This window comes from Cavia porcellus, unplaced genomic scaffold (assembly GCF_034190915.1).
Source record: "Cavia porcellus strain 051 isolate PalLab524CR breed Dunkin Hartley unplaced genomic scaffold, mCavPor4.1 scaffold_5, whole genome shotgun sequence".
In the NCBI taxonomy this organism is placed as follows: Eukaryota; Metazoa; Chordata; class Mammalia; order Rodentia; family Caviidae; genus Cavia; species Cavia porcellus.
This window is the reverse complement of record NW_026947488.1, coordinates 79,869,116-79,894,585: the sequence shown is the minus strand read 5'-3', so window position 1 is coordinate 79,894,585 and position 25,470 is coordinate 79,869,116. Positions and strand designations below refer to the sequence as shown.

At 34.1% G+C, this 25,470-nt stretch overlaps 1 protein-coding gene across 1 annotated transcript in view; it reads left to right on the top strand.

Moving 5' to 3' along the window:
• Positions 1–25,470, top strand: part of Gpr149 (G protein-coupled receptor 149) — an 80,210-nt gene that overhangs the window by 5,570 nt on the left and 49,170 nt on the right. Inside the window, exon 3 of the mRNA XM_003476567.4 lies at positions 3,670–4,118. Coding sequence (XP_003476615.1) covers positions 3,670–4,118 — 449 coding nt within the window. The remainder of the gene's footprint in view (positions 1–3,669; positions 4,119–25,470) is intronic.

Sequence of the window (25,470 nt, the reverse complement as noted above, 5' to 3'; positions counted from 1 at the left end):
TGATGTGAGTATGTCCAAAGTGGTAATTGACAAAACATAATTAAAAACAAAAGACTAGAGTTAATTCATGTTTTATCTAAAGTTGGAAACAGTGAAGCTCTTGCTTTGCATAACAAACGCAGCATTATATTTATTTTTCAGAAGCATCATGTAAACTTCAAAATATATTAGACTTTAAATTTCTTGAAAGGGATTAGTTAATGAAAGATCTCCACACAAAAGTTTTAAAGCTAATTAAATTAGGGTTATTTGCTTTGTGAGCATTAAAGCAAAAGTCAGAAATCCCAGTGCTATCAAGGTTTGTATCCTATAAATAAATAAAAATTTATATATATATTTTTAGAAATCATATTCTATTCAGCTACAATCACTGGGTGATTCTCCCTATTATGCCAAGCATGATTCCTGCTGGTCACTTTGCTTCTTCTCTCACGCCCTCATTGTACAAATACTTATTTGAGGAATTGTCACTTTGCATCTAGCGCTATACTGCATTTTTAGTAAAAAACAAAAGTTCCCAATTCATGATCTTTGAGCTGAATTTCATGTATTTTTTAAACTCACATGAAATTAGCTTAAGACGTGGCTTTTAAATAAGTGTTGAGTTACTTTTAACCAACCTTAATTATGGGCCAAAATTTTAAGATAAGAATATTTCACATCAAAAATCTATGCAAGCTTGGCATGGTGCTGCACACCTGTAATTCCAGCACTCAGGAGGCAGAAGCAGGAAGATTGTTGCAAGTTCAAGACCAGCCTGGGCTACAAAATGAGTTCAAGGCCAACCCAAACTGCATAGCAAGACCCTGTCTCAAACACACACACACACACACACACACAACCTATGCATCTGATTTCTTTTAAAAAATCAGAATAGCTGTCAAAACAGCCTCCATCTCCATCTGCCACAACAATTAGCTGGATCTTTAAAGAGAGGGAGTGGTATTAAAGGTGAATAATATACTAGCATTTGCCTTTGTTATTACTTACTTGGTCCCTATTGACATTTGAGTTTTTTTCCTTCTTGTTATTAATAATTTTAATAAAGTCCTCTGGCCGGTGGTTCATGCCTGTACTCTCAGCTACTAAAAGATTGAACCAGGAGATCACAAATTTCATTAAGTTTGGTAACTTAATGAAACCCTGTCACAAAAAAAATGAATTTTTTTAAAGGACTGGTGAGGTAGCTCAGTGATAGAGTGCTTGCTTAGAATGTACAAGGTCTAGGGTTCAATTTCCTAGTACTTGCAAAATTTATTTAAATGTCTTTGCCTTGAGGAGCCTAAAGATACTTAGTCTTTACTATGATTATACATTAGCATAGCTTTAAACTGTCATTTTTAACATATTTTTCTAAGAGTAAAATACACACACACACACACACACACACACACACATCAACCTGTAGTTAAAATTCTCAGTTCTGTAATAGTTATAACCTATTATCCCCATTAGTTACCTCAGTCAGAACTTACCCTTTTGTGTTTAGAAAAATAATTAATGAAAATGTTTTCATTGCTTATATTTTATAATTGATATATTTCTGACCCAAAAATGACCCATCTTGATCATTCCACTTCTAGTAACAGGTTTTTTTCCCTAAATTTGCTTAGCAGTAAGCAATTTCATATAAAGGGTAATTTACTCAAATCCTGGTCTTAGCTTAAATTTCAAATCATTTTACCAGATAGATAGATAGTCTTAGCTTATTAACTTTAGTATTCTCAACTATGAAATAGGACCAATAAACTTTTTGGATTACTGATATGTTAAAGGATATATTCTATATAGGCTTAGAATATTTATCACTTCATAGTCTCAATCACAATCCGACTTTGTTTTCATAGTTTATCTGTGACTGCCTCTTGCATCTTGTCACATGGAGACATGTTCTCCGCTAACATACACTCTTAAGAAAATGTTACTTGGGGCTGGGGATTTAGCTCAGCAGCATAAGCACCTGCCTTGCAAGCAGGCAGTTGTGAGTTTGATCCCCGGTATGGATAAAAAAGAAAAAAAAGAAAATGTTACTCATTTATACTTCATACATTTCAGATTTATGCACAACTAATAAAATATATAGTCACAGACATCAATTTTATCAACTATTAATCATAAAATTGAGACTATGACATTTTTGTTTCCTCAATGGTCTTGAGTTGCCAACATGTCACATATATCTTTTTAGGAGTAAAGGGAACCCCATCCATAATTAAATCATTCTTCTAATGTCTTTACTTTTCAGATTCTTAAACTAGGTTAAAATTCTAAGTTAATTTTACCAGGCTACATAACTTGTAAATGTAACACAAATATAAATGAGACAAGATACAAAATATGATCATCTGTTCTTTCTTCTCCATTCTATTTGAATAGAAATTTTTCTTGTATTCTAGTTCAAACAATAACAAACGACACTGACAAATTCTATTTTTCAGTCAAGAAAATTAGTTTGTAAGTCTTCCATCCTGGGAACATTTCAGCGTTAATAGAATCATGTAATAGCACTAGGTTATGTTGTGGAGTGAATCAAATTTTACATATTATTCCCATACAAACTTTACAGCTTTTCATAATATATTTTGCCAAAGATAGTATCTGACTATAAAACACATAACTACCAAAGTTTAAAATTTCTTTAAAAAAAGCTAGATTTTAAAAAAATGAAAACCAGAACATTAAATTGTATTTGGTTTCCACTTTGCTCTAAATTCATTCTTAATATATAAAGATTAGCGATTCACACAAAAATATTATTTTCTACCACATTCTTACTGTTATTCTGACTTTGCATCAGATCCACCAATGATACTATATCTAGAATAGTAGTGTATTTATGTTTCATACATTCCTGCTAACCTCATCTTATAATTAATCACTCTCATAGACAATGCAAAATGCTTCAGTTCAGAAATATACACTCATTCGTGTTTTACAAATTTGCTCCAAATTCGTTTTACCAGAATGCACATTTATTTTGGAAAAGTTTAAAAGTTGTATAGCAACGTGGTCTAATATTTAATGTATGAGTTTATAAACATGCAAATACCAGAAGTAGTATATATGTAGGGATTAAAGCAGTTATATTTGTTGGTGGAATTCTTAGCTGAATAATTTATAATCTTCAAGTCACTTACTAATAATTGCTAGAAAGTAAAATTTATAAACCATATCCCAAGATAAATGTAGAATTGACAAAATAAAAATCTAAAACTGAAAAAACCTGAATTTTCTAACCTGTAATGACGTTCTGATGGTGCACACCTGTAATTCCAACACTGGTGGCCAAGGCAGAAGGATTTCTGTGAGTTTGAGGCTGGCATGGGCTACATAGTGAGGTCAAGTTACCCTGATCTACTTAGCAAGACTCTATCTCAAAAAATCAAAAACAAAAAGTTAAAGATGGAGACTGGAAAGGTTCTGGTTCTTTCTGATTGTATGTATTTCAAGCCCATCATTGTGCAAATGAGAAAAATTAGGCTCAGATAGAATGATGATTTGATCTTGAAAGGTGTAATTGTTCTGTATAATTGACAAGAAGTAATTGAAGGTAACTTTAACTCATAATAATTAAGTTGAATGTACTTTCTATTTATATTCACTGTATATATTTATTTTTGCTTACATCTGCTTTACTAATAGTGAAATTTTGTTATTGTTTTCACTTAGCCAATAGAAAAGGCTTTGAATTCAATCTGTCATTCCAACGAAGTTATGGAGTTTATAAAATAGCACATGAAGATTATTATGATGATGATGAAAACTCTATATCCTACCACAACCTGATGAATTATGAATGTGAAACTACAAAAGATTCTCAGAGAGACAATTGTAATATCTTCAACACCATAAAAGTAGAAATCAGCACCACACCCTCTCTGGACAGCTCCACACTAAAAGGCATTAACAAATGCACAAATACTGATGTTATAGAGGCTAAGCAAGTTCCTGATGAAGAAAAGTGTGCATTTTCAGACAAAACAGGAAGTAATATTAACTACGAAGAAGCCACCTTTTACGAAGGTCCAGAAAGAAGACTATCGCATGAAGAGAGTCAGAAACCAGACCTTTCAGATTGGGAATGGTGTAGGAGTAAATCAGAAAGAACACCTCGTCAGGTACAGTAAAGGTTGTTTGTTTTGTCAAATCAAAAATGAAACTGAATATGTTAGACATAAAAGGTTATCAGTTGCTTCTTTCATTTAATGAAAGCTAAGGGTAATTTTGCTTTCTGGGTTAATTTTATTTCAAGGTGGCTTTTGAAAGGATTTTAAATTTTTAAATTATTTTTTAATTTTTACTCAAATCATATGCATTTGAGAATCAATTAAGTCAAATGAGCTCTTTCAAAGGATTAGACATTTTGTTTTAACCTCTGCTTGAATTCAGACTAGATTCTTGGAACTCATACTTCTGAGTTAAGCTTAGTTTACTTGTGCCTTTTATTTGTTTCTCCTTTATCTTCCAAATCCTCAAGACAAGTTGTTATTTTATTTTATTTTATTTTATTTTATTTTTGAACTCAAGACTTTATGCTTGCCAGGCAGGTGCTTGTGCTGCTGAGCTATATCGCAAGGCTCTTCTTTTATTTAAAGGCCAAAAAAAAAAAAAAAAAAAAAAAAAAAAACTAGCAATGGGAAGGGTTGACCTTCCAACTATAACTAGACAGCCTGCCTATCTGTCTTGTTAACACTAGGCCTTCAGAACCTAGCAAAGAAAAAAATATTTCAGAATATATTCTGATGAGCCAAATGTCCCATCTCCTTAAATATGAAAAAAAATGGTTTGATGTTTTATGAAACAAACTTTTATATCAATTTTATTTCTTTCACTTGTGTACTCTAGCCTGCTGAAAATGGTAATGTGTTTTTTTCATTCTATTCAAAATAGAATATGAAATTGAGATTGTTCTCTCCTCCAGACTTTGGTAATTAAAGTTGTTCTTGTTTTCTACACTATTGATTTACTAAAAAGGAGAGGGTTTTTTCCCCGCATGATTTAGTGAATATCCGAGTCCACTTTCACCTAGTCTCTGTAAAAAGAAAAAATAATTCCAGAAATATTCCTCTAGGAATAATGCATTCATTGATGAAAAATATGACCACAAGTCACCAATACAAATATGAGCAGGATAATTTGAGATTTTCTTTTTCTTATTAACTAAATAAAACTAGTATTATCACTCTATCATTGTTTAAGATAAAATAAAATAGTGAAACAAACACATAAAACGTTATTAGAAAAGATGGTTTGACATATTGTGTGGCAATTAGGAATTCCAGAAAACAAATCACTTAATAGTTACTATTAGTTAAATAACACAATGAAAAGTGAAGTCAAAATACACAATGTTCTAAAGTTTTAAAATAATGTTTTCCCAACTAAAAGAGGAATTCTTATACATCCACTATGAATTTGTTCCTAAATAATCTAAATCTTCTCATTTTCTCTCACTTAAAAATTAAATAATATTCATAATGAGGCATATATGTATGTATATGCATTCATTTATCCCATTAATTTACCGCTAAATTGTGTATTAAAATCCATCCTCATGTTTTCGCCATAGTGAGGTTATAGCAATCGTAGATCTTGCCAATATTTTTGTTATATATACAAATATATATATATAGATATATAGCAATATGTAATAAAAATATTGGCAAGATATACATATTATATATTATATATTATGTATATGATCACAATGTATTGCGTAGTTTTGCTAACTTTGAGCTTTCTAAAGATGACATTGTACTGTATATTATGTTTGGGTACTTATTCCATTCAAAATTACTTTAACTCCATTTTAAAATATATATATATATTTATTATCAGGATATTGAGAATTATTATCTCAAGTATCACAAATTATAACTCTAATTTTAAAAATTTGAGTTATGGTCTGGAAAGTACAGTTATCTACATATACCTAGCAAAACATAAAAGCATCAGACTGTTTACAAATAACTCTAGTGTCCTATGAGAATGATAAAGCACAGCTTTCCCAATATCCTTTTTAAATCAAAATGTAAAATGCTACATGGAAAATTTTTTAAAAATCAGTCTAAGTATCTTCCAACTGTAAAGATATGCTCATTAAATATTAAAAACTTAACATCTGCTATAGGCAAATAATTCAGGAAATTTATCCAAAATGAGGGCTGTAAAAAATATGCCTAATACCTTGGTCAAGGGAATTAGGTAAAATTATGTAGAACTAGTTGAAATCAAGTGAAATATTACCATAAACTTTTTAAATAATAGTAAGAAATCTTTAAACCATAGACTAATGTTATTAGTATGATCTTGCCTTAGTAAAATTGCCCATGATCTTTAAGTTAGCATTAAGTAAAATTATAAAGTGATAGATTAAAAATATTTACAAATTTAACATCTTTGTAATTAAAGTGTTAACAAAATACACTTAGGGTTGAAAAGTTTATGAGAAACTGTCCTAAGATTAAAAACCAGGTTTTACCCAAACCAATTGTGGAGATGAGGATTCCTGTTTGTCTTTTTGTTTTTGTTTTGTCTTTTGCCTGTCCTGGTAGTCCTATGGGTTATGCAGTTCAAGTTCAGTATTCTTTATGATGCAAATTATTTCTTCCTCAATGGTGTTGGCCTTTGGGACAGTGGATGTTGCAAAAACCAAGAACTCTTGATCTCTTTGAACATGATAAGCTGCTGGTAGATGATGTCAGCCTTCTGTTTTTCAGCTCAACCTTTAATGAAGTGGATTGATAACCACATTGGTCAGCCTGTTTAGTAGGCAGACTCACATTATTTTCAGGGAAAGTAAGGCTGTATGATTTGGTTAGTTTCATTACCAGGATGTGTTAGGTGGAAACACAAATATCTGTAATCATTTAACTCTACTTACATTATCTCTGGTAACGTTATAATGCTATGATCTTCAGGTAATGTTCCCCAGGAACACACGCAGGCTTGGTGTTTTGTGAGCCTGCCCAACCGTGGCAGGTTTTATGTGGTACTGCAACACTTACCATGAGAAGGCTCAAGATTCATAAACTTTTCTTATTGAACTATACCTAAGTTGATACCAAAAATAAGTGGCAAATGTATTTTAATAGCAGATAAAGCAATTAGTCTTACTGTGAATTTTCTGCTGCTCATCTTACTTCAAGACATAGCAAGAGAAGCATAAGTTTTTGTTTCTGTTTTTTGTTTCTGACACAAGGTTTCACTATGCAGTTCAGGCTGGCCTTGAGCTCACTTTGTAGAGCAGGCTGGTCTCAAACTTGCACTGATCCTTCTGCCTCAGCCTCCCAAGAGTTGGGATTAAAGGTCTGCACCACCACACCTGACTATAAGTTTTGTTTTTAAGATTTTTAAACTGCAATTTTAAACTGTAGTGGGCATTTGCGTCATTTCATTTCTGAAGAGGCAAAGGAGCTAGAATTGGCTTTACAGAAATGCTTTTTTTCAATGTTGTGGGTGAGGCAGTACACATTTTATTTTATTTTAGCATTCTCTTAACCTTCTCTAAATGAGCAGATGTGGGGTTCACTAGGATTCAGTGCCTGACTTTTTTTCTGGGAAAGAGTGGGAGTGAATGTATTGACAATGGGAGGAAAGCAAGAGGAGCAAAAGGCTCGTGAGAAAGTGCATGTGTTGGAAATTCACCATAGCTTCCACCTATGTCTCACAAGGGATGGTACTCTATGTATTTTTCTCATAACTGTAATATGGATGCAATTTTTCCCTACTTTAAACTAATACCAAAATGATTCATCAAATCACCTTGCTCAGTTGGCTCAGGGTTGTATTTCTTTTGCTTATTCTTTGCCCTTTGGGTTTATAGTATTTCAGTAATTGTGTAATAAGTATATAGGGATACATTAGACTTTAGAAGATATTGCATGTAATCTATGAAAACTCTGCCCACTTATTCTCTATGGTTATATTTTCAGTTAGGCTCAATTCATCAGCTTGTAGCTAATGGTATTACATGTCATGTTGCATGTTTATTAAAATTCTGAAAAGCAGGTTTCATTTTAAATACATTTCATGAGCTTATGTTTTAAATACAATTTGCTTAATTTTTATCTTAACATTTACATTAGTAAATAAATTCTCAGTATCTCCTCTGGTAGGAGTAAGATTTCAGATCAGAGTTCTGTGTAAAAATAATGCCAGTAGAATAGCTTTAGTAGAGTTAAATATGAGCCAATAAAATTTTTGAGTTGAAAGTGTTTGCAAAACTAAAATTCAGTGTTAAATCTGAACACACAGTCCTTTCTTTTTTGAACTGCATTAGATATAACCCTATACAGTTAAGATGTTCAGAAGGAAGGTAAAAGTGTTCGAGTTCTTCAGTTAAAAAGCTTTTAATGTGATAGTCATGGAATGACTTTGCTTCGAAATGAAATGATGGTTTTTCTAGAACCTAAAATTGTGGCATGTATGAATAAAGAAAAATTGAATTTGTAATACAATTAAGGACTTTGAGTGAAATCATTCTATTTTTGCTATTTTAGTACTCATAAAATTATCCATGGATTCCCTTTTTTGAAAAATACCTGTTGTAGAGTTCTGTAAACTCCCTTGTTTATTATTATAAATCTGAAGCAAAGGTGTATTGTCCCTATGCTACTCAGTCATTTGAAATGTTATTAGAAAAGAGAAGGATATTCCATTCTACCAGTAGAATATGAAAAAAGATTCTAAAAATAATCTTTCTTAAAGAGACATAAACCAGAAGAATTGATTGTGTTTGAATTTGCCATGTGATCACCTACCAGATGAATACAGTCAATAAGAATAAAATTGAAAATTACCTGACAATCAAGGAAATTTTTACCTTTTTTTTTGTGGTCTTTCTGAGACAAGGTTTCACTGTGCAGTTCAGACTGAACTTGGGCTCACTTTATAGCCCAGGCTAGTCTCAAACAAAATAATAGAAGGGTAACAATAGTTAATACATTGCATATTGTTATATTTAAATTGGATACTCAAATCAGCATGTAATTGTCCAATAATATTAGCACAAACCTTTCTTTTCAATGAACTGAGAAATAAATAGTATAGCTATCTTAACTATCTTTTATATTTTTTCTTTTCCCTTCCTTCTTTTCTCCATTCTCCCATCCCAGAAAGAAATACTTTTTAAGAAATTTAAAATAGTTTTTACAAAGCAAAATCATGTTTTGTCACTTGTTAATGGAGTTCAATGCTGACTCTGGTTTTTATACTCTTTTAAAAGTACTATTGTTCATTTTTATTAAGTACTTTCCATAGGAAATGAAAGAAACCAAAATCACCTAGACTATTTTGCATTCTTTAGATGAGTTTGTCAGGTTTGAATGTGGGCATGATCCAAATGGAAATCTTTATTACAAGTTAGATTGCTGACTGGGTAGGTCTGAGATACAACACAAGATTCTGCATTGCTAATAAGCTTCCAGAGGATTCCTGTACAAAATCAATTTACACCCCAGACCGGAATCAAAATTCCCAAGTTGGTTCAAATGCATGATATTTAAGAAGACTGCTTTAGACTCTAATCACTAAACAATGGATTTACATCATATTAAAGAGCAGACAATTAATTCATTTCATTTAATATATGCCCCATAAAATAAAAGAAAATCTCCCAGTATACATATCTTTTCCTCCACCCCAAAATTAAAAAATCACAAGATAGTAGTGTCTCCTATGACAGTATTAGTTTGATCTTGTCTCCAAGAAATTACTGACATTTTTCACTTAAAATGACCATAGTAGGAGAAATCCACTTATCATTTCAGACTTGTAGCCATAACACATCCTAATGACTGTTGAGAGTAAAGATATTTTAATTCACCTCTACTTGTTTGAGATCGTACATTATTCACCATTCAAAGACCTGAAAAAAGTGACAATTTTCTATTAAAAGTTTTTGTAATCTTAATTAAAACAACTAAGGTTATTATAATAAAACATTATTATAAAAATAAAACAGGTATTGTGGGAAATTTGGAAGTTACTAAGCAAAGAAATACTTCCAACCCCTCAGACTTAATCACTATTTATATTGGTCCTATAAAACACTAAGCTTTATTCTAGTACTTTTACTTTTGCCAAAAATGGGATCATGGAGAATGTACCATTTTATAATCTACTTTTCTTTGCTCCATGGTGTAATTTCCAATTTTAAATTGTTCAAGCCTTTTGAATCATTATGTAGAATATTTAAGAGTGGCTATTTGGAGTGTGGATGAAAACTCAGCAATAGTTGTAAATTTATTCTCAAATATTTAAAGTCATGAAAATTTAAAAAAAGGAATTTTATTCTACTAATTGAGATATCCCAGAACATATTTTTTAATCCTCACACTATGTATCATTTACTGCAATGAGCTAACTTGAATTTTCTAAAACTTCAAAAGGATTGTCATTGGATCAAAGTTTGCATAGGATCATCTTATAAAACACCTTTTAAACTCAGAGTCCTGTTATTCTTTAGGAAGTCATGTGACTTGTTTTGTACTAAAATCATTCACTATGCTTGAATTTCTTCTGCAACATCCTAGTAAGTGTTATCCCCTTTTTTAATTCAAGTGACTAGCAACTCACTATATTTAAAACGCTTTTTAACTGTGAACTAATTTTAGGTTTACAAAAGAGTTATAAAAATAGTACTGAGAGTTTGCATGTATTTTCATCCAATGTCTACTACCATTAACATGTTATAAAATAATAGTGCAACTATCAGTATATAGGCCTGATTTCAATTTTGCCTATTTTCCTAATGATATCAATTTTGGGTTCAGGATCTCATATTTCATTTGTTTTTATGTCTGTTTAGTCTCATCTATTTTGGAATAACATTTGAGTCTTCTTTTGTCTTGTATCACTTTGACACTTGAAAACTACTGGCCATATAAAGTTACTATTTTTTTCCTTTGTAATTTATACATATCTTGTAGAGGGAAATTTTGAAACTGCATAAGTATTCTATTTCATATCACATCTAACCAATGATTTTAATTATTATTTATGGATTCTACCTACAGTGATTTTTGTAACAACAATTATCTGTTTCTATCATTCCTTCTGTGTTGATTATTGGGATTCTATCATAAGAAAAAGCTATCTTGCATACTTCACTTACTTGTTTATTGCACTATAGATTCTTAGCTTAGGTATTTATTTTAATAGATAGGTGATCATCCATACTATTATCATTTACTTCGCTATTCCTCTTATCTTAGATTTAGCCAAGAGGAGCTCTTTCATGTTGGTTCTTACATCTATTCAGTAAACCATCACTATCTGTTTAGTATTTCTTTACGAAAGGTAAGCTTCATCTTGTTTTTCATTTTTTGACTCAATTCTTGATTTAAACATTTTCCAAGCAGCTTTGGCTTTTGTTAGAAAATGATACTTGAGAAAACAAGATCTAGATTATAGGTTTGTCCATTGTCACAGGAGTGTCTTGCTTCCACCTAAACCCTACCATTAGACAACAGAAATACATGTAAACATATTCATGTACACAACTGTACCCTGTATCAACCTGTTTATACAAATAATTTGAAATTATGACACCTCTAATTCATTTAACAGTAGTCATTGAAGTCCTTCCATTTTTTAAATTTGTGATTTATTTTTTAACAGTGAATAAATTGGCTATTACCCACAAAAGACTAGTTTTCTACCTAATCTTCATATCCATAGAAATCCAAATAGTCTGAAACATTTAGAAATAACATACAACAGTAAACCATATCACTGTCAAAAAATCTTAACTGAAATAGCCAGGAGAGACCACTGGCCACCCACAAGAATAGCTAAAATTAAATATCTTAATTTTAGAGACGATGAAAATATAGAAAAAGTACTTTGGAAAAGTTCGTCAATATTTCCAAATGTTAAATACAAAGAAGTCTTAGGTTCAGTAATTCCAATCTGTTTAGTACGACAGCTACTAGTCACATAGTGTTGGTTATATCTAAATTGACCTTAAACATTTTTAAATTTGGTATCATTTCCTCAGTTACACTAGTCACAGTTCGAATACCTAATATCCAAACATGGCCAGTAGAACCATGTTGAACAACACAAATACAGAATACTTCATCACTGCAGTTATAATGGACTACCATAGAATCTGCTACCATGGAATCTATTTCTTATAGCTCTACTTTTAATCTTCCCCAAATTTAGAAATACAAAATTAGACAGGGCAAATTATTAATTTTTTGCAATAAAGTGCCACACACAGAAATGTAGTTCCCATGAAGCAAATGGAAGTAAAATTGTAGTCCTCTTCTTTGCTGTGATCCTCTAAGACTGATCAGAGCTCTAGCCATATATTCACATGAGCATGTGTATTTATAAAATTAACAACAAAAGAGATTTCTTTATTCTTTTTCTAGAACAATGCAAGTCAGATAGGTTTCAAGTTTAGATTTTCTCCTAGACTAAAAAACAATGAAACTAGAAAAACAAAAGCTGTGCAAAACATAAATGAATTTTGCAAATGTAATTTAAAAAGATATATTAGAAATAGAACACACACTCTATATGTAATAAAACTTGAAAGCAGACACAATTAAGTTAAATGGCATTGGGAGAGATGTAAAAGTGACAAAAGCATGAAGAGCTGGTAGGAAGTTGTCACAACAATCTGAGTGGCATTTACCTTTATAAATGCGGGAGTGGAAAGTAAACAGGAGATCTTAGAGGTCCTGACAATATTCTCTTTCTCAGGTTAGGGAATGATTACACTCCACCTGTTCACGATTAGTGTGCTTTTGAGTGTGTATTGTTTTTCACAATTTAAAAATAAGTCAAATAATTGGACTAGATGAATCTAACGAGCCTCCAAGTGTCTCAAACATGTCATCGCGTCCTGCCTGTTCCTCTTGACCCAGCTAGCACCACTCTGATACCTCTCCTGCTTACTGTCAAGTTCATGGAAAATGGCTTCTCAATTCCACACAATGGTGTCTTTTCACATCTCTGCTAACTATATATTGTGACTTTCCTCAACTCTCTTTATGATAAATTTGCTTAAATTTACAGCCTTTTGGCTTATGTGAAACTCAGAGACAAGTAAGATACTCAAAGGTCTTTCTTCCTTGAGTAAATTCAAATATAACTCTATAAGCTAACCCTCCAGGAATACATCTTGAGACCAATTTCGTTTATTTGTTAGTGGTATTACACTACCAGTTCTTAGTATGTTTAACATCAGCAAACATTCTCAAGCCCTCATTGCTAATGCTGCTCCTTAGCCTCAGAGGCTTTTTCACATTTGTACATTTTGTACATTTGTACATTTGCAGTTGACTGTTTAAACTCAGTTATATTTCACTTCTGTTGAATTTCAGATTATGCCATTTATCTCACACTTTAGTTACTCTTAATAATGTAATCATATTATATTAATACATTTGTAGTATAATCATATTTAATTACTACATTTGCAGTAGTAATGCTTACATTCATAATCATGTACTTATACATAACACATCTCACTTTATTTTTATTACTTCCCCTCTCTCCATTTCCCCCATCTCTTATCCCTCTCCCAATAATGGAAGATCAGTCTCCTTGTTTCTTATTATCTTTTATTTTACTCTTTAAATAATTTCTACTTTGGGTTTCTCATATATGAGAAATCGTATGATATTAAGCTTGCGTGTCTGATTTACTTCACGTACCATTGTCTAAAAGTGCATTCATTCTTCACAATTTAAATTTATTCTTCTTTGTGACAGACACTTTATGACAAGTGGTGTTATACAAAAATACTATATTTTTTTATCTATTCATCTGTTGATGGAAATATAAACCACTATCAAGACTTAGCTATTGTAAGTTGTGGTACTATGAACAAAATGGAATTTCTATTTTTAGTTTTTTAAGGACTCGCCATACTGATTTCCATAATGGTTTTACTGGCTTATATGCTCATCAGTGATGCAGAAGTATTTGTTTTTGACACTATGGTAACTACTATTAAGTCGGGTTATTTGGTGGTGAAGCACTAGGTTGCTGAAACAGTCATGCTTTGACCTGTATTGTTATGTTGTTATGTCCTCTTTTATCTCAATCTCTCCCTTATTCATTAAAAATTATTTAGTTATTTTTTATGTTTTTTAATTAAGGGGAAAAATTTTTTAAATTAGCAGGATATATTATAGTAACTTTTTTAAATTTCCTATTAACTTGTTTTGAAGTCCTGTAATACTCCCACTATCTTGTTTTGACTGATTAGACTCTGTTCCATTCTGTATGATAGTATCAAGTTTGAGGGTATATGCAACTACTTTGAAGGCAATAAGATTCACTAAGATGCCCATTCTGGTTTGACTATTATCTTCTTTGGAAGTCCTGTAATGTTTATAATGTTTAAGTTTTATTGGTCTTGTTCCTTACCATTTTGTTCAACTTTATAATGCCTAATGAGATAGATAATTTTTTTTAAGGAAGCAAGAGGCATTATGGTAACCACTGTTGATAACCTTGTACTCTGTTTTTACATCATGTGCTATGTCTATCCTTGGTTTTGACTGACAGCTTTGTTTTGCCATATTTGACTTTATTTTCTTCCAAAAAAAAAAGTAATAAGAACTAAGGAGTAATAAAACCCAAAATGTGTAAATTTTGTTGTAAAAAAGAGAGGGAAAAAAAGTGCTCTAAAGGATACAACTGCAAGTGTGTTTAGGGGTGTTAAATAGCTGACCATATTAATGTTTTTGGTTGGGTCATTGAACACAACTGTTTGCAGTCTCTCTGTTTGAATGTTCACTTTGTATGCTTTGATACTGTGACTTGAGCAAATATCTCTAGGATGATAATGTGTAATCTTTTAACTGGTGATTTCTTACTGGTTTGTGTGTGTGGTTTTTTTTTTGTTTGTTTGTTTGTTTGTTTTTTTTTGTAGTTCTGTATTACTTGTACCCTTACACTGCTTTGTTTTGTTTTGTTTTTTCTCTTTTTCCTTTTAAATAAAAATTTAAAAAAAGAATTGTTTGTTTTCCCACATGTTTATTTTCTCCAGCATTTGCTATTATTTTTTTAATTTTTTAAAATTTTATTTAAGAAGAAAAAGAAAAAAGCAGAAAAAGAGTACAAGTTATACAGAATCTCAGAAAAAAATAAACAGAAGTCACTAGTTAATAGATTACATATTGTCATCTTAGAAATATTTGTTCAAGTTACAAAATTAAAGCATATAAAGTGGACACTCAAATAGTGAGACTGCAAACAGTTCTGTTCAATGATCCAACAAAACTCAGTAATATGGTTATCTATCTTATACACTTAAATATACATGCAGTTATACCATTTTCTTTTCCTTTCTTTTCTCTCTTTTGTACAATAATAATTACACATTTTGGGTTTTATTATTCCCACAGTTCTTATTACTTTTTTTTTTGAAGAGTAAAACCAAATGTGACATAACAGAATAGAGTCAGTCACATCAAAAGGATGGACTTAATATGTAATGTAAAAACATAATACAAGGTGTTCAACAATGGTTACCATACTGCCTCTTGCTATCTTAAAAAGAATTGCCTATTTCATCAGTTATAAAAAAATTGAACAAAACAATAAAGAACAAAACCAATAAAACCAAAACATTAGAGACATTACAGGTCTTCAAAAGAAGATAATAGTCAACCAGAATGGGCATCATAATGACTCTTATTGTCTTCACAGTTGTTGCCTTTACTTTCAAACCTGGTACTATCCAGCAAAACAGAATAGAGGAAAATCAGTCAAAACAAGATGGTGAGAGCAATGCAGGGTTTCAAATCAAGTTAATAGGAAATCAAAGTGGGTTACTATAATATAACCTGCTATTTTTAATTTACTTTTCCCTTAATTAAAAGGATAAAAATATAAAAGTAAATAATAAAATGGAGATTAAGATAAAAGTGGGCATAACAAGAAAACAACGTAGGTCAAAACATAACCATTTAAGCAAAATAGTGTTTAACCACAAGATTATCCCGACATAAAAGTAGTTACCATAGTGTCTCTTTCCTTGAAATCTTTGAGTATAACTTCGTATGCTGTAGCATCAAACATATCAAAGCATTTGCTATTATTTCTATAGACGCTCTTTCTGGAATGAGATGAACTCTCAGTATTATTGCCTATTTCCAATGGCCAGATATGTTGAACATTTTTTCATGCATTTATTAGACATTTGTACCTCTGAGAATTGTCTATTCATTTCAGTTGCCCATTTTTGATTATTTCTTTAATTTTGAGGAAGCCTAATATTTTTAGTTTTTAAATATTCTAGATATTGGTATTCTGTCCCAGGAGTAACTGGCAAAATGTTTTCCTACTCTGTAGGTTGACTCTTCACTCTGTTGGTTATTTCATTTGCTGTGCAGAAGATTTTTAATTTGAAGTAATTTTATTTGTTGATTCTTGATATTATTTCTTGTGTAATTTTCTGTTCATAAAATCCTTGCCTGTGCCTATATCATCAAGAGTTTATTTTATCCTCCAGAAGATTGTTTCTGCTTAACTATTTATGTCTTTCATTTGTTTTGGTTTTATTTTAGTATATGGTGAATATTCTGTATGTTTATAAGCAGTTTTTTCCTCCAACCTGTATTTTTGGCCCCTTTATCTATGTGCTTCTCTGTCCACAATTCCATCTGTGGCCACCATCTACGCTAAAGTATCCCTGATTCTATTGGCAGACAAAAGTGAACAGACTCCTGATTTCAATGCTGCACATAGACAGTGAGAGAGGTGTAAGGGAGAGGGTTAAGCATCCATTAGCCTTAATGTCAGCAGTTTCAGAACTATCACCCTCTGAAAACCACATATGACCAACTTGGCTTCTCACTATGAATTGCAGGAACCCTGAGTCCTTCCCAGCCTGAGTTTAAACTTCTCAGAGGGTCTATTTCAGCCTTCACTCCATCCATGATTGTCTCTTCAAGCCATCTACCAACCAGTGACTATGGTAGGGTGACCCCAGAAACACTGAAGTATATTTGTGTTGCACTTGTCCTTAGTTCAATGTTAAACAACTAACTTCTTTCCCTGAATGGCTCCTGATTAAATACTCTCAAATGATTTCTTCATCTCTAGAGTTCTTTATCTCTAGCTTGCCATACAAAAGGAATTATTTTCAGAGTAGACTCCAGGGTTTTTTTGGGGCGGAGGGGTGTTTTTTGGTTTTTTGCAGTTGACAGTGATCATGGACCTTTGTTGGGGCCAGTGCTGCTGGCCTCATTCTATTGTTTTTCCTCAAAACTGTTGATTCTCTGAGCATACCTTGTGTTAATGAGGGCAGATTTCCCTCTCCAAGATCCAAGGTTACCATTTTGGACTGATTTGTACATTTTTCTGCTTGTGTTCAGTTTCACCATATTCTGTATAGTTTCTAGTTTTCTTCTGTCTTGATTGTTGGAGATCTACTTATGTTTATCTTCAATAAGCTGTTTTCTATTTTTTTTTTTTTTTTTTTTGTCTTTTTCGTTTTTACTGGTACCAGGGATCGAATTCACGACTGCTTGCTTGTAAGGCAGGCACTTATGCCGCTGAGTTAAATCCCCAGCCCCAATAAGCTGTTTTCCAAGCATCTTTACTGCAGGTCCCAGAGAGGCGTTATTCCACCATTTTTATCTCTCTTTTTCATTATTTTTGATAGCATTTTCTAACATTATGGAAAATGCTTACAGGTGCTGATACTAAAATGTGATTTCCATACTATCAACTTAATATTTTTGTACCAGGCATGAAAATTAGGACCTTGCACTTACCAGGCAAGGGTGTGAACCACTAAGCTAAATCCCCAGCCCATCAGCTTCAATTATGTCTCCCATGTAGTTAATAATTTACTCTTTATATTTGATATAAACTGTAAATTAAAAATTGGAATAATAGAATTACACTGATACATCCATAAATAAATTAAGACAAACCAATAGAATGTACCCAAAGATTTAAACTACAGGCAAGGAAGTACAGTGTGGAGGAGGATACAGAAAGACCAGATAATAAATACCAAAAACAAGTGTTTAGAATAAGTCCTAGTGTTCTGAAGCACGATAGGTTACTGTAGTTAACAACAGTTTACTACATATTTTATAAGGAACTGGAAGGAAAGATTTTGAAGGTTTTCAAAAATGAAATGATCAATGTTTAAGGAGTCAGTGAAATCATTTTGATTTGGACTGAATTATCATACTGTATGTACACCATAAATATGTGCAACTAAAAAATGTGGAGTAAGGCAAACTTAGAGACCCGAAGCACACTGAAACACATCTTTTTGCTCACTTTAGATTATTTTAAAAAACCCCAAGGATGGTCAATAGTTATTAATCTCTTTGTTGCCCTTGCAATCACTATATTTTTCTTCTCTCCTGCTCCCAAGGATATCCTTACAGTAATACATAATTTTATAATGCATTTCCTTTATCTGCCATAAATTTGACTGCTTTTTCAATAAGCATTTTTCATAAAAACACTGTGCTTATAAAAACATAGGTTCCCTGGCTTCAAATTGCCTACAGTAAGTATGAGAATTAGATTTTAGAGCTGGGTGTGGTAGTGTATGCCTGTAATCCCAGCACTCAGGAGGCTGAGGCAGGAGAATCATTGTGTGTTTGAAATCAGACTAGGCTAAAAGTGAGCTCAAGACCAGATTGAATTGCATAGTGAGACACTGTCTCAAAAAGACAGAGATAAAAGGAGAGAGAGAGAGAGAATTAAACTTTCAAGCAAGTAATTATAGCTCAAGGAAAGTGTACAGAACAACAGCGCAGTTTCAAAGCACAGGGGCAGGTGGGTGAGTCCAGGAACCTTGAGAAAGACAAGAATTTATCAGCAGAGACCTGGTCACAGTGAACTCACACTGTCATAGTCTTACAGTTCCTTTCTGACAACCTCATAAACTGTCCTTTTTTGGTAGATCTTAGAAACTTTCCAGAAATTAATGTTATCACATATCTCATTTGTCAAATTCATCTGTCCCACATAAAAATAGTTGAAAATATTTGCACATTTTCAACATTCAATTTCCCACTTACTTAAAGTCATCAACATCTGGGTTTACACAACTTATCTTGATAACTTCTAAGTGTGATTCCTTTGAGGAAAAAAATCGTACTCCCACGAGACAATAAAGTTCTTCATTGTGATTTTGTTTGTTTTAAATTGGAAGTTACTGTTCTCACAAACATTTTCTCAATGTTTTAATGTGTTCTTTTGTTTCCTTGTTTGTTTTTTGTTTTACCAAGGACATAGAAAATAGCAGCTTTTTCCATGCCATTTCTAGACTAATGGCACCAGCTTCAAGTAGTGAAACTGACACAGGGAAATGACACTCCTGACCTGCTATAAGTCCAGTATGAGTTCGTGTTCTCTAAAAATCAAAGAATGAATTTTAGGAACAACAGAGGTTAAGAGTGCAATATATTTATTGAGAGAAAAAGAGCTTCTGTCTGAGAGACAGAAGGGGTCCCAAGTGGGTTGCCAAAGACTCTGTCTTTTCTAGGGACTTTTATAGAGTAAAACCATGAAGCTAGATGGCTCTAAGGTGAGGAAAATGGGAACTCACAATGTGGGCATCAGGCGGCACAGACTATGTTCAACCAATAAGATTAATTGCTCAGGTAAAATTGATTAAATTAGGAACAAATGGGGAAGCAAGTCACTTAGAAAGAGGGCATCCTTATGGAGTAATGACCCTTCTTGTAGGGGTTGTGAAACTGACTTCTGACTTCCTCTGGGTGATAGAGAATCATTTGGACTATCAATCCTTAGGATGTGGTTGTATTTGCTCTGCCTTTTGTCCTGAGATCTGGCCCACAGCAGGAGGTGTTTGTCTTTTCCAAGGCTGCAAGGAATCTGAACTTCTCTGGCTCCTTTGAGGGCTCAGCCCTGTCTGACTGCCTATAATATTTCTAACTCAGCTGCCTGTAACAATACCAGCTTCTACACTGCATCAACCATCATCTGATCAACTCCCTAAATCCCAACATGTCACTTCCACCCAGCAGGAAGTAGTAAGAGAGACTCTTCACCCTTCCCTAAAAACAGGAAAATGAGAATGAAAGAATTTTGCCCTAGTATAAATTACTGTACAATTATGGCAGTGGTCTAACATGGCAGAAGGCCAAAGCAGGAATGTTTATCACTTCCTTCTTCTTCAGCCCTAATTGCAACTCCCTTTCCTGTTTGCATACAAAGAATATTCCAATTAGTTCCTCATATGTCATCAGTGCCCTCCCCAAGTGCTGCTTTGGATCAGAGGTCATAAAATCTCCCTCCATGTTTGCCTCTGGCAAAGGAGATGCCCAACTGCCATGAGTTATGTGGAATAAGCACATTCTTTTCTTTTTTTACTTTTGCTTCTGTGTTGTGCCAGAGAACTCTAACAGAGAGTACAAGAGGTAAGGGAATCACTTTCTTAAACTATTATCCTGACCAATAAGAAGGAAAATTGAAAAGGAATTGGATATTGAATGAGAACTTTTAGGGACCAGCATGAATTGCAAATTAACATAGTGTGTCCTAGGCTCTCCTTACCCTGCCTGCCTTACAGGCTGATTTGGGGATGTGGAAATTACCTCCCTCTTTCAGTCACTGAGAGTTGCACCCAGGTGTAAGGGTAGATCTTGGCTTGTTTGCTTTATGATGCTGTATTTGCCCATTCTCCCACAGTCTCTCTGCTGTTCCAAGAAAAGTACCCTACCATCTCTCCTGCACTGGCTAATAAATAGTGGCTAGTGTGGAGTGTTTTTGTCTCTGCTCATTGTAAGGCATTGACCTCCGAGGCCCCCATCATGTATTACTAAATTTGTCTGTCTCTTAGTTTATAATTTTGCTGTACCTCTCATACAAACAGTTGGGGATGTTGGCCAGGTCCCCACTAGAGAACCATGCTTATTCTTAGAATACGATATCTAGAGGGGACATAAAAAGCTAGATATCTTTAAAATTTCAGAAGCCAAATTCAAGAGGAGAAAGAACACACTCTACATCTTAACTATAAGTGTGAAGATCACAGTTCTGGCTGTTTGTCGTAAGTGATCGAGTGAATGGATAAAGGAAGATTAAAATTTCTATGCAGTTCAGCTCAAGCTTAAGAAGGAAATGATGAAAAACATTAATCATAGCTAAAGATGAGAAGATTGCTGTTAAGTCTAAATGAAAAAAATGATTTGAAAAAATACTAATGGCAATAAAAAAGGGATTTTGGAACACATGAGAAGGTTCATCTCAGTCAAAGAAAGAGACAATTTTGTTACAAGCAGCTGAATTAGAACAAATTGTTTATTGTTGGGACAGAAAACTCTAACAGAGAGTATAAGAGGTAAGGGAATCACTTTCTTAAACTATTATCCTGACCAATAAGGAGGAAAATTGAAAAGGAATTGGTTATTGAATGAGAACTTTTGGGGACCAACATGAATTTCAAATTAACACAGTGTGGGACATATGTCCCAGACTACGGGATTGACAAGGGAAGAAAGGAGAGGAGGGGTGGCTTTGCAGTGCATTGTGATGGTGTTTGGAGAATAAAAGCTGTTGGGAAGGAAAAGGTAAAGGAAAAGTTAAGAGCCAGGACAAAGAGTTTATTGTTGATGAATGCTTATTTCCTAGATTGGAGAAATAAAAAGACAAGATACTATGAGGAGGCAAGTCACTATCATAATTAAAGGACCCAGGAGAAGTAGAAAGAAAGGTGCCCATGATCTGAATGTGTTGTTCCATCAGGGCCATGGTGAGGAAGAGTCTGAAAAATAAACATGGAGCTGGGAAGGTTGAAGTTACCAGAGGTGATTATTTCCCCATCTGAAAGGGTAAAAGTAAAAGTGTAGGTAGGACTTGTTTTTGGTCTAGGGGTTGAATTGGAGAGACTAGGGAGCATGAGAAATATAAGGCCTGGTAGTTGAATAATTTGGGGGAAATTATACACTAGGGGTAGGGAGGGCTGTGGCTCTATCATTATAAGTGAGATGACAGCCCAGAGCCTGAAGAGTCTCATGTTTAACTAAACAGCTGAGGGCAGAGAGAACTAAGATCATTGTTATGTATGTATAATGTGGGAGTCTTTAGGAAAGACTGCCCAGAGTCTCACAGCAAAAAGAATAACTAATAGAATGTAAGGTGTCAGGAACCAAATAGGATAACAAAATATGACTTAGTCTGAAAATTCTGACTGTGGGCCTTTAGGATGGGGACAGGTGGGAGAAAAGAGATGTGATGACCACTCAGGATGTTTAGATTCAGAGGAGTTAAGACCAGGAAGGCATCACTTACCTTGAGTGTCGTAGAACCAGGAGGGCAATCCAGTGACCTTGACCACCATAGGAGTTGCAAGGACGACCCAAGTAGGAACTACTCCAATTTGGTTGTAATCCTGTAGATTTAGAAGATTTAAGATAAATTAGGTCTCCTGGGGATATGGGAGAATCTGTTTGGTCCCATCAGAGGGTTGGGAAAGACATACATCAACATATTGTTTTAACAAGTGTCAGAGGAAGGATAGATTTGGGATGTAGTCAGCAAGAGGAGGAAGACTTTGGGAAGTAGGAATATTGTGGAGTAGGAATGGTCAGCCATACATGAGCTTAAAAGGACTTAGAAAAGTAGGAGCCCAGGGAAGTGCCCTGAGCTTGGTTTTTAATAAGGAGCTTTTTGAAGTTTTGTAGAGCAGTTGGGATAGAGCTATATCTATTGGAAAAGCTATTTGGGCTTTATCAGGGGAAACCCTGTACCCACAATTGAAGAGAAAATTGAGACTGGCTGTATGTTTCATGACTAAAGTATGGGATGGAGAACACAGGAGGTCATCAATGTATTGAAGGAGAGTGCTGGGTTTGAGGTCAAGAGCTGTAAGATCAGCAGCAAGAGCTTGGTTAAAGGAACCAAACAGGATAACATTTAGGGAGCATTGTCCAGGTAAGTTGTTAGGACAATAGAGTGTCCGGGCCAATGCAAGTAAAAACAAGAAATCCTGACAATCAGGATGTAGGAGTGTCTTAGTTACTTTTTACTCATTGCTGAGACAAAATATTTGATGCCCAAAGTTGGGAAAGGAAAGGTTTATTTCTTACAGTTTTAGGAGGTTTTAGTCTGTACTCAGTTGGCTCCAAGGCAGGGTGGCATGGTGGGGCTGCAGTTTATGGTGGCTGCAAATAACAAGGCAGAAACTGGCAAGAGAGAGAGAGAGACACCGTCTTCTTGCCATTATATCACATCCTGCCTCCACCCCTAGGCTGGTATAACACTCACACCCCCAATCCAAGCTCTAGACAATGAACCAATTACAAATGCATAACGCAAAAGCATGAGGCTTGGGGGCCACCAACATAAACCATGACATTCCACCCCTGGTCCCTAAAGACTCACGCACATCCTTTATATAAAAGACATTTAGTCTATCTCTAAGAGCTGTCAAAGTCTTAACATTTTTAACATTGCTGAGAAGTCTAAGTCTCAAGTCTCCTTTAAGATTTGTAACAAACTCTGAACTATAACCCCCAGTACAAATGAAATGAAACAAGGTTAAACAGTTTTGAAATGCAAAGGCACAAGATTAACATTACCATGTTAAAAGTTACAAACAGGGGAATATAAAGCTTTGGAAACAAAGCAAGTCTAACATCTAGCAGGATAAACATTAAATCCGAGAGTTTTATGCTCAGCATCTGAAGCAATCTGGTTGCAAATGCCAAAAGGCTTGGGTGATTTTTACCCCCATGTCACTTTTAGGGATTTTAGCTCTCACAGCTTTTTTTTTTTAACTGTCTCTGTTCACTTTTTGTAGCTTTTCTTGGATGATTTATGTTTTGGATTTTTTAAACTTTTGGGACCTCTATTGAACCTTTGGCTTTACCCTTATATCTTTATAAATTGCTCTCTCAGGGGCACACTGGTTGGCCTCCCAGGCCCTTTGAAATTGAGGTGGAAGCTGTCTTACCCTCAGAATTTGTATATTACTTTTTGTACCTAAAATCAGCACCATGTAAATGCCACCAAGGTTTGCTGTCATCTGGAGCAGTAGCCAGGCTTTTATTGAGGAGGTGTGCTGTAAGGTTTGATTATCTGGATCACTGGGCTCTGTGAACCTGATTGTGAAAAAAAGCTTTTTTTTATGTTGCCACCATTTTGGAACCTCATATTGCCTCTGCTGCCATTTTTGAGCATGATGCTCTGCAGCTTTTTTCTCTGAGCAAATTTTTCACTTTTGCAGTTTTGAGCCTGTAAAGGGTGCAGACACACTGCTTCCTGGGATGCCCCTAGCCATCTTTTTTTTTTTATCTCTTTGGTTTTTTTGTTTGTTTGTTTGTTTGTTTTGTTTTGTTTTGGTTTTTTGGCAATCAAAGTCACAACTCTATCTTTACAATCAATAGCTTCACTGGAATTTTCCTTTTGGCCAAACTCACAGCATTGTAAGTTATCCTGCTGGGCTCTTTGCTCTTGATTTGTAACATACAGCTGGCTAAAAGTCCCCAACAATAGCCACACCACAGCCTCAATATTTGAATGCCTTGAAATTTTCTTTGCCAGATTAATCACTCTATTGCCCTAAATCTCAGTCTCAGTCTCAGGCATAATCTCTGGGCATGAGCAAAATACAGAAAAACTTTCTGCCAAGATAACACATATTGTGGGGAGTCTAACAACCAATACAGTCTTTTTTCCAGTAGAAACCTCCCAAGCCTGGTCTTTATCATCAGGCTTTCTATCAGCCTTTTGGTCTCTTGAGCTCTGACCAGAATTTACTCTGTAGAATGGCCTAAGCTGCTCCAGCTCTGTGCATTCAGGTGACATGTCTGAACCTTTTTAAACTCTGCCCACAAGCATTTTTAAAGCCTCTTGAAAACATGGTCAGGTATAGTCACAGCAATGACCCCACTCTCGGTACCAAATTTTGTCTTAGTTACGTTTTACTCATTGCTCAGACAAAATATCTGATGCCCAAAATTGGGAAAGGAAAGGCTTATTTCTTACAGTTTTAGGAGGTTTTAGTCTATACTCAGTTGGCTGCAAGGCAGGGTGGCATGGTGGGGCTGCAGTTTATGGTGGCTGCAAATAACAAGGCAGAAACTGGCAAGTTATACCAGCCTTCCTGCCATTATATCACATCCTGGCTCCATCCCTAGGCTGGTATAATACTCACACCCCCAATCCAAACACTAGACAATAACCAGTCACAAATGCATAATGCAAAGGCATGAGGCTTGGGGGCCACCAACATAAACCATGACAAGGGAGATGATTTTTTTTTTAAAAAGCATCTTTAAGGTCTAGAACTATGAAGTCAGTGGTGGAGGAAGGGATATGATAAAGCATATATTATAAGGGTTTGGCACCACTTGGTGAACTGGGGTAACAGCATCATTGATTATCCTAAGATCTTGTACCAGATGATAGGACCCATTACACTTGAGTACCAGGAGAATGGGAGTACTGTAGAGTGAGTAGATAGGTTTGAGAAAACCATTGTCTAAAAGATGCTTGATT